The 10,739-nt window shown below is 44.9% G+C and overlaps 1 protein-coding gene across 1 annotated transcript in view; it reads right to left on the bottom strand.

Annotated features, from left to right (window-relative positions):
• Positions 1-623: 623 nt before the first annotated feature.
• Positions 624-10,739, bottom strand: part of rpn1 (ribophorin I) — a 32,304-nt gene continuing 22,188 nt past the window's right edge. The window contains exons 7-10 of the mRNA XM_078209993.1: positions 8,530-8,668; positions 7,148-7,267; positions 5,704-5,949; positions 624-2,247 (exon numbers count right to left, since the gene is read on the bottom strand). Of these exons, the coding sequence (XP_078066119.1) occupies positions 2,065-2,247; positions 5,704-5,949; positions 7,148-7,267; positions 8,530-8,668 (688 nt within the window). The 3' untranslated portion in view covers positions 624-2,064. The remainder of the gene's footprint in view (positions 2,248-5,703; positions 5,950-7,147; positions 7,268-8,529; positions 8,669-10,739) is intronic.

Here is a 10,739-nt window from a genome sequence, read left to right as displayed (position 1 = left end):
TCACAGGGGATTCATCTGACTGAACAAGATAGATTAAAGATAGACATTTCAAGGGACATTGGTTTAACAGAATAACAGATAGAGGCACTCAAAATTCTCTTGCCTGAAAACGAGGAGGCATGGAGATCATTTTCAATAGTTTCCAGCCTGTGGTAAAGGTTACAAGTGGCTGACAAGAATGTTTGATGCAACAGTGAATGGGCTTCTGCTAGACCCCAAACTCAGCTTCCAAATGACAGGGGTTCTCTCTTTCTCCCCATCCTGCTCCCTCCCTTCTTCACCTTCCCTACCCTCCTGCACCCCGAATTCCAATCCCCAACTTGCACCTTCCTCTGTGCTATCACTAGACGTTAGAAAAACAATTAGCCAAGTTAACTGCAATTGACTTAACAGTAACAAGAGTATATTCTTTATTTGTCCAAAACAATATTGACAACTTTAGCTTTAATAACTGTTTTGTTTGTTATAGTAGCTGTTTCACTGTAATTATCAGAGCTCTTCAGCCTGGGAACAGGGCCAAACCCTGGCTGATTTGTTTTTTTCTTTGCCCTAGGCTTTCAGAGGCAATTGTAACACTGCTCCCAGCGATCGGGTGACTGAGTGCACAGTGGGATTTCACTAACTGTTTGCACAGACAATTAAACTTGCACAGGCTAAGGATATGGATTGGGCATCGATGATCATCACACGTGATACAGAATGCTCAACAGAAAAAAGCAGAAGTCACGGCAGGAGAGACTGGCTGAGCTGAGGGGGTAAAATTAGCAAAGCAAACCTATTATTTTACTCTTTCACTGATATTAAAAAATCTTATATTCATAGAGCATCTCAGGATCTCTTTTAGAGCCAAAGTATTTGTGAAGAGTAAACACTTGGAGGAAACAGCAATTCATTTGCACACAGCAAGATCCCAAGTGATGAGGAATGACCAGATCATGCGCTGATTGGCTGACAGAGAAATGTTGGTTCCACCAAAACGGAAGTGAATTAAATTTTGAAGTGAATGAGTGTCGTTAACATTGGGGAAAGCTGTGAAATTAAACTGAACTTTCTCCCTCTGGGTTGAAAGGGCTGGGGGGTCGGGTGAAATCTCTCTTTGTAGTTCCAGACAGCCATCACTTAACTGACCACCCATCAGATGTGAATCATTGAGCTGGCAGACTGTTCATCGACTGCCAAGCCTGATCCTGACTGCATCTGATGGTCTCTCTCGTTTTACCACAAGATGACACTTGACAGCAATCAGGAGAAAGACAACCTGACTCATTTCTCTCTTCTTCACCCCAGCCGCTGAAGATTTCTTGGTGGGTGTAGAGTGGTTGTTTGGTATACTCCTGTTGAACAGTGCCTCTTCCTGTTCAAGAATCTAGCTCTAGCTTTCCCTCTAACTCTCCCCCCTGCAGTGTACAAGGGAGAGAGATGTCAAGATTTATATAAAATATTACAACATTAACAGTCACAAGTATCAGAGACAGGGAAGCTGGTTCAGTTGTACTTTTAATTTTTGCTCCGTCCAACTTTAAGAAATTCAAGAGTGTTGAAGTATCCGACCCAGGGGGAAGCGGAAGCTGAACTGGGGAGGGAGAGAACCTACCCCCCTCTGTCACTGGAATAGCCGTCCAGAGTGTGAGGTTGCACGATGATTCACAGTAAAAAAAACACAGCTTATTTTCATCTCCGTTAAAAAAAATAAAAAATTAAACTGATTACACAAGGGCAATGTTTGGTCTGTAAAGGTTCTTCAGATCAACATATCGTGATCATCTTCACACTCAGCAACTCGCTCCTAATCTCACTCCACATCATCATTACCCTGCTGTTAAAACCTCAAAAGGACCTGTCAGCAGGGCCATGGGCAGAGGATTGCTTAAGAACTGAAAAGAGAAAAACAAGAGCAACTTTCCTGTCTGCTGTAAAAGCCTCAAGTCTGAAGCAGTCAGCACCCCAATTATATTCGACCCACGCCATACATCAAAAAAGAAATAATTGATTTAATACCATCTGATCTTGCATTTACAGGGGAACAGGAGATAAACCAAAATGCACACAGGTTTCTGATCATGACTACAAGGTGTCCAAGATAGTATCGATCCTGGACACCAGGTCTTGCCGCTTGGAGGTGAAGTGTTTGTCATTCTCGATGTACACGTCCTTCTTCACTTTGCCAGCCACCAGCCGCTCTGCCTCCTGAGATGCCTTCAGTGCCAGATCCTTCACCTGGCCATCCAGCTTCTGGATCTCAGCCACCTGAAGGAGAGAGTCAGAGTCAGCCCCAAGTTACACACAGCCCACCCCAGTCCCCCTCCTTCCTTCCTTCCCACATTCAGGAGCTCAAACAACAAATGACATCTCTGTAGCGAATGAATCAAACATCCCAAGTGGGAACAGGGTGGAACCAGGAGATAGATCTTATGGACAAGAGATGGCATGAGGAGAAAAACTAGCGCAAGATGAGAGTTCTGGGCAAGGAGAGAAGAGGGAGGCAGTGGAGGTCTAGACCTTGGTCAGAGTAGTCCTTCAGCTCCTCACATAGGTTGATGAGGGTCAAGGAGAAGAGGGGAATAAGTGGTTTAATGAATTTGTTTGTTCTGGAAGGAAGAAACTAGAGCGTTATCCTATTCAAGGATGATCCTGTGGGGAATTTTGATTCGAGCTGGATTTGATAGTACTTCATGAAAACTCCCACCCTCAACAAAGAAGAAATTACAGCACAGGAACAGGCCCTTGGGCCCTCCAAGCCTGCACCAACCATGCTGCCCAGGGACCATATCTCTCTATTCCCATCCTATTCACGTATTTGTCCAGACGCCCCTTAAAAGTCACTATTGTATCTGCTTCCACTACCTCCCCCGGCAGCAAGTTCCAGGCACCCACCACCCTCTGTGTAAAAACACTTGCCTCGTACATCTTAACCTTGCCCCTCGCACCATAAACCTATGCCCCTCCTCTAAACAAAGGATAGAGCCCCTCCACTGCCTACAACAAGACCAGAAAGTAGAACATAGAACATTACAGCGCAGTACAGGCCCTTTGGCCCTCGATGTTGCGCCAACCAGTGGAACCAATCTAAAGCCCCTCTAATCTACACTATTCCAATATCATCCATATGTTGATCCAATAACCATTTGAATGCTCTTAATGTTGACGAGTCCACTACTGCTGCAGGCAGGGCATTCCACGCCCTTACTACTCCCTGAGTAAAGAACCTACCTTTAACATCTGTCCTATATCTCTCACCCCTCAATTTAAAGCTATGCCCCCTCGTGCTAGCCATCACCATCCGAGTAAAAAGGTTCTCACTATCCACCCTATCTAATCCTCTGATCATCTTGTATGCCTCTATTAAGTCACCTCTTCACCTTCTCTCTAACGAAAACAACCTCAAGCCCCTCAGCCTTTCCTCATACGATTTTCCCACCATACCAGGCAACATCCTGGTAAATCTCCTCTGCACCCTTTCCAACACTTCCACATCTTTCCTATAATACGGCGACCAGAACTGTACGCAATACTCCAAATGCGGCCGCACCAGAGTTTTGTACAGTTGCAGCATGACCTCCTGGCTCTGAAACTCAATCCCTCTACCAATAAAAGCTAACACACCGTACGCCTTCTTAACAACCCTATCAATCTGGGTGCCAACTTTCAGGGATCTATGCACATGGACACCCAGATCCCTCTGTTCATCCACACTACCAAGTATCTTACCATTAGCCCAGTACTCTGTATTCCTGTTACTCCTTCCAAAGTGAATCACCTCACACTTTTCCGCATTAAACTCCATTTGCCACCTCTCAGCCCAGCTCTGCAGCTTATCTATGTCCCTCTGTAACCTGCCACTTCCCTCCGCACTGTCTACAACTCCACCGACTTTAGTGTCATCCGCAAATTTACTAATCCATCCTTCCACGCCCTCATCCAGGTCATTAATAAAAATGACAAACAGCAGTGGCCCCAAAACAGATCCTTGCGGTACACCACTAGTAACTGAACTCGAGGATGAATATTTCCCATCAACCTTTGTTTTCTTACAGCTAGCCAATTCCTGATATACTAAATCACCTTCAATCCCATGTGTCCGTATTTTCTGCAAAAGCTTACCATGGGGAACCTTATCAAACGCTTTGCTGAAATCCATATACACCACATCAACCGCTTTACCTTCATCCACCTCTTTGGTCACCTTCTCAAAGAACTCAATAAGGTTTGTGAGGCACGACCTACCCTTCACAAAACCATGCTGACTATCCCTAATCAAATTATTCCTTTCTAGGTGATTATAAATCCTATCTCTTATAATCCTTTCCAATACTTTGCCCACAACTGAAGTAAGGCTCACCGGCCTATAATTACCAGGGTTGTCCCTACTCCCCTTCTTGAACAAGGGGACAACATTTGCTATCCTCCAGTCTTCTGTCACAGTTCCAGTAGACAATGACGACCCAAAGATCAAAGCCAAAGGCTCTGCAATCTCCTCTCTAGCCTCCCAGAGAATCCTAGGATAAATCCCATCCGGCCCAGGGGATTTATCTATTTTTACCCTTTCCAGAATTGCTAACACCTCCTCCTTATGAACATCAATCCCACCCAGTCCAACAGCCTGCATCTCAGTACTCCCCTCGACAACACTGTCCCTCTCCAGTGTGAATACCGACGAAAAATATTCATTTAGTGCCTCTCCTATCTCTTCAGACTCCACGCACAACTTCCCACTACTGTCCTTGACTGGCCCTAATCTTACCCTAGTCATTCTTTTACTCCTGACATACCTATAAAAAGCTTTAGGGTTTTCCTTGATCCTACCTGCCAAAGGCTTCTCATGTCCCCTCCTGGCTCTTCTTAACTCTTTCTTTAGGTCCTTCCTGGCTAACTTGTAACTCTCAAGTACCCTAACTGAGCCTTCACGTCTCATCTTAACACAAGTCTCCTTATTCCTCTTCACGAGATTCAACCTCCTTAGTAAACCACGGTTCCCTCACACGTCTGCTTCCTCCCTGCCTGACAGGTACATATTTATCAAGGACGCGTAGTAGCTGTTCCTTGAATAAGTTCCACATTACAATTGTGCCCATCCCCTGCAGTTTCTTTCCCCAACCTATGCCAGCTAAATCTCGCCTAATCGCATCATAATTTCCTTTTCCCCAGCTATAACTCTTGCCCTTTTGGTATATACCTATCCTTTTCCATTGCTAAGGTAAACGTAATCGAATTGTGGTCACTGTCACCAAAGTGCTCACTTACCTCCAAATGTAACACCTGGCCTGGTTCATTACCCAGTACCAAATCCAATGTGGCCTCACCTCTTGTTGGTCTATCTACATATTGCGTCAGGAAGCCTTCCTGCACACATTGGACAAAAACCGACCCCTCTAAAGTACTCGAACTATAGCTTTTCCAGTCAATATTTGTAAAGTTAAAATCCCCCAGTACAACTACCCTGTTACTCTTAATTCCTTTCATCCCACTGCTTCCCTCTCCCTCTTTCTCAACGGATATGATTGATGTTTCAAATAAATTATGTGCTATTTTCATTGCAAACTCTGCAGTGTTTTTTTCCAGCTTCCTAATAATTCAGCCAGTTAATAACAAGAAGATTTACCTGTCCTGGGAGTGTTTGGATGGTGAGTATGGAGGAAGCTTTACTCTGTATCTAACCCCGTGCTGTATCTGCCTTCTAATGTTAACCAAGCATGAATCCTTTACCTTCTCAGCCAGGTCTGATCCTTCAGCCTTCAGCTTTGACTGCAGGGCGCTGATGTCGGCGGAAAGACCCCGGTGTTCTATTTCCAGGGTCTTGCGGCCGCTATTCAGCGTGCCAATGTCCCGCGACTGCTTGTACTTATTCACAGCCTCTTCAAAATGGCGGTACAAGCCCAGCCTTTTGTTGACCAAAGTCAGAACCTGTTCAGTGATGGACGCTACCTTCATCCTGGCTTCCGCAGCTGGGTCCTGTAGGGGTTGAGGTCATGTGGAAAGAACAGGGAAGAAATAAAATAAAACCAAGAAATGCTGCTGCTATGGTTAGCTTAGAAAGTATAACCAAACTGGGTTCTGTACAGTTCAACGTCACCACAATCTCTGGGAGTGGGACAGGGGAAAGAAAATTAAGAAAAATGATTCTGATACAGAGAGGGTTTAACCGAAGGTGCGATGTTGCAGGTTTAGAAACTAACAATACCACCTTTAACGCGGTGAAACAAGATACCTCACAGGAATAAATGTGAACCAAAATCTGATACCAAGTCATTAAGGAGATTAGGACAAGTGGCCAATAGCTTGGTCAAAAGGGAAGGTTTTAATGAGCATCTTAAAAGGAGGAGAGTGAGGTGGAGAGGTTTACGGAAGGAATTCCAAAGATCGGGGCTCAGGCAGCTGAAGGCACAGCCACTAACAGTGGAGCGATTAAAATGGGGGATGCTCAAGAGGCTCGGATTGGGGAGGGCACAGAGACCTTGGAAGGTTGTATGGAGTGGATTAGAGATAGGGAATGGTTAAAAGTCACAGAGAAGTTTGAACACAAGGAAGATTTGCATTTATATGCCAACTATCACCATCAAGTGCCACAAAGCTTTACAGCCACTGAAGTACATTTTTAAGTGCAGTCACCACTGTAACATGGAGAGTCTGTCAGTCAGATTGTGGACAGCAAGATCCAACAGACAGCAGTGTTATAATGTGATTTTACCTGAACGACTGATGTTGATCTGGGCACGGGGAGTCCAGCAGTGAAGCCAGACACAGGGCCTTTCTTTAGGGTCTCATCTGAAAGCTGATATCTCACAATTGCAGCACTCCCTCAGTATAGCACTTGTGCATCAAACTTGATGTTTTTTCTGTGCTCAAGTCATGGAGTGGGACTTGAACCCATAATCTTAACTCAAAAGCAAAAGTGTTACCAACTGAGCCACAGCTGGTAAACGGATAAGAAATTGAGGGGCGTGAGGAGTGGTTGTGTGTGTGGGGGATTAAATCAAGGTCTTACCAGCCTGAGAGCCTAAGTAAGTCAGAGGAGACAGTGAGCAGTAGGGGACTAAAATTTACCACAATATATGAGCAGCAGAGTTTTAGACGGGTTTAACTTTCTGCAGCAACAATTTAATGGGAGACACAGTGACAGTATTATTGAGGTTAACTTTAACCAGCTCACCTTGGTGATTGAGAAATCCAAACGCACATAAATGATGACAGTGAAGAAGAGAATGTAGAAAGCTCCGACCACCAATAGGGGCTCCTGCAGCATCAGGATCTTGTTGAAAGTGTAGTGGACCTGAAGACGAGAGAAAGAAAAAGGAGAGACAGCCCTGAGAAAGTGCAATTATTATTGCAGACAACTCCCTGATGGCTCAACAATTTCAGTAAGAAGTCACACAACACCAGGTTAAAGTCCAACAGGTTTATTTGGTAGCACAAGCCACTAGCTTTCGGAGCGCTGCCCCTTCATCGGGTGAGTGGGAGTTCTGTTCACAAACAGGGCATATAAAAGACACAAACTCAATTTACAAAATAATGGTTGGAATGCGAGTCTTTACAGGTAATCAAGTCTTAAAGGTACAGACAATGTGAGTGGAGAGAGCGTTAAGCACAGGTTAAAGAGATGTGTATTGTCTCCAACCAGGACAGTTAGTGAGATTTTGAAAGCCCAGGCAAGTCGTGGGGGTTACAGATAGTCACGTGTGCTGAGCAGTGACTGATAGCCAAGTTCCGCACACGAGGACGGCTTCAACCAGGAATGTTGGGTTCACGTCACACTATCTGTAACCCCCACGACTTGCCTGGGCTTGCAAAATCTCACTAGCTGTCCTGGCTGGAGACAATACACATCTCTTTAACCTGTGCTTAATGCTCTCTCCACTCACATTGTCTGTACCTTTCAGACTTGATTACCTGTAAAGACTCGCATTCCAACCATTATTTTGTAAATTGAGTTTGTGTCTTTATATACCCTGCTTGTGAACAAAACTCCCAATCACCTGATGAAGGGGCAGCGCTCCGAAAGCTAGTGGCTTTTGCTACCAAATAAACCTGTTGGACTTTAACCTGGTGTTGTGAGACTTCTTACTGTGTTTACCCCAGTCCAACGCCAGCATCTCCACATCAACAATTTCACACAGCGTCCTCAGGAGGGGGTGGAACAGCGAGGAGACATACATCAAACCAATGAGCGCACAAAGAATATTACTCGTACACGGGAAGATGTAAAATTCACACCTCACAGGCAGTCCCAGACAGTGATGGGCTTGGGTTGGGAAACCAAGAACAGGTTTAAATACCAGCCCAGGGTTAATGCCTTGATGAAGTGGCTGTGGCTCTGCAATGGAGGTGCAAACACAGCCTTAGTCTGTCTGTGCGGCCAGGGAACTGACAAAGGCAAACACATCACGATACAAACTACACAAACTGAATATCACCAGCACCGACATGTCAGCCTCACTATCAGTGGATCTGTCACCAATTCTCCCTTTCCCTCCCCAGTCAGGGTATTCACCATGAGCCCCCTTATCACTGGTACATCACATCCAATCAACTTACAACAATATCCTGAATATGCTGCTCCACCAGGTTAGACTTGTGAGCAATGATGACAGGCCGCCCAAAAGTGTCCAGGTAGGTATAGTGAAGCTCATCAGGCTGTCGTTTTATCTCATATGGAGTGTCCACGTGAATGTTCCTGTGGAATTGCAGGGAAAAATGAACTGTCTGAGACTTACACTTTTATGCTTTGTGCAGGGAATTTTAATGCTAGATAAAGAGATTTTCCACTTCAGTCACCCAGCGCCCCCATCAAACACTCCCAGGACAGGTACAGCACAGGGTTAGATACAGAGTAAAGCTCCCTCTACACTGTCCCCCATCAAACACTCCCAGGACAGGTACAGCACGGGGTTAGATACAGAGTAAAGCTCCCTCTACACTGTCCCCCATCAAACACTCCCAGGACAGGTACAGCACGGGGTTAGATACAGAGTAAAGCTCCCTCTACACTGTCCCCCATCAAACACTCCCAGGACAGGTACAGCACGGGGTTAGATACAGAGTAAAGCTCTCTCTACACTGTCCCCCATGAAACACTCCCAGGACAGTGGTTCAGGGGTATGGGGAATTACAAAATCAAAGGTAAAGGAGAGTGCAGGCTAATGATGAGGACATTCATCAAGTTAAAGGAGTCAAGGGCTCAGGCAGGGTAAAAAAGGTGACAAACGCAAGAAGGGAGGTGGTCAACGCAGTGCAAGGAGATGGTCTGGGGAAGGATAACCAGTTTGCGACAGGTAGGGACAGAGCATGCAATCAAAAGAATGCACTAACAAATCGGGTCCATATAAAGGCTAGCATAAAGACACTTTACCTGAATGCACGTAGCATTCGAAACAAAGTGAATGAGTTGATGGCACAAATCAGTACAAATGGGTATGATCGAGTGGCCATTACAGAAACGTGGTTGCAGGGTGACCAGGGCTGGGAACTGAATATCCAGGGGTATCAGACATTTCGGAAGGATAGACAGGAAGGAAAAGGAGGTGGGGTAGCTCTGTTAATTAAAGATAACATCAGGGTGGTAGTGAGAGACGATATAGGCTCTAAGGAGCAGAATGTGGAATCGTTGTGGGTGGAGATAAGGAATAGTAAGGGGAGAAAGTCACTGGTGGGAGTGGTCTATAGGCCCCCAAATAATAACTTTGAGGTGGGTCGGGCTATAAACAAACAAATAATGGATGCGTGCAAAAACGGAACAGCAATAATCATGGGGGATTGTAACCTGCATATTGATTGGTTGACTCAAGTCGGATGCGGTGGACTTGAGGAAGAGTTCTTAGAATGCTGTCGGGATAGTTTCCTCGAACAGTATGTTACAGAACCTACGAGGGAGCAAGCTATATTGGATCTGGTCCTGTATAATGAGACAGGTAAAATTAATGATCTTCTTGTGAGGGGTCCTCTTGGAATGAGTGATCACAATATGGTTGAATTTCTAATACAAATGGAGGGTGAGAAAGTAGGGTCCCAAACCAGTGTCCTCTGCTTGAACAGAGGGGAGTACAATAGGATGAGGGCAGAATTGGCTAATGTAGACTGGGAGCGCAGACTAGTTGGTAGGACAGCTGAGCAACAGTGGCGGATTTTTAAGGAGATTTTTCTCAGTACTCAGCAAAAATATATTCCTGTGATGAAGAAGGAATGTAAGAAAAGGGATAACCAGCCGTGGATAACTAAGGAAATAAAGGAGAGTATTGAATTAAAAACCGATGCGTACAGAGTGGCCAAAACTAGTGGGGAATTAGAAGATTGAGAAAGCTTTAAAAAAACAACAAAGAACTACTAAGAAAGCGATAAAGAAAAGATAGATTATGAAACTAAACTAGCACAAAATATAAAAACTGATAGTAAAAGTTTTTAAAAATATATAAAAAGGAAAAGAGTAGCTAAAGTAAATGTTGGACCCTTAGAAGACGAGAAGGGGGATTTAATAATGGGAAACGAGGAAATGGCCGAGGCCTTAAACAAGTTTTTTGTGTCGGTCTTCACGGTAGAGGCCTCAACTATTTACCATATACATAGACGATCTGGAGGAGGGGACCGAGAGTAGGGTAACAAAGTTTGCGGATGACACAAAGAGGAGTGGGAAAGCGAATTGCGTGGAGGATGTGGAGAGTCTGCAGAGAGATTTGGATAGGCTAAGTAAGTGGGCGAGGATCTGGCAGATGGAGTATAACGTTGGTAAGTGTGAGGTTATCCACTTTGGA

The sequence above is a fragment of the Mustelus asterias genome, chromosome 3 (assembly GCF_964213995.1).
Source record: "Mustelus asterias chromosome 3, sMusAst1.hap1.1, whole genome shotgun sequence".
In the NCBI taxonomy this organism is placed as follows: Eukaryota; Metazoa; Chordata; class Chondrichthyes; order Carcharhiniformes; family Triakidae; genus Mustelus; species Mustelus asterias.
Note: the sequence above shows the minus strand (reverse complement) of the source record. Positions and strands in the feature narration are given on the sequence as shown.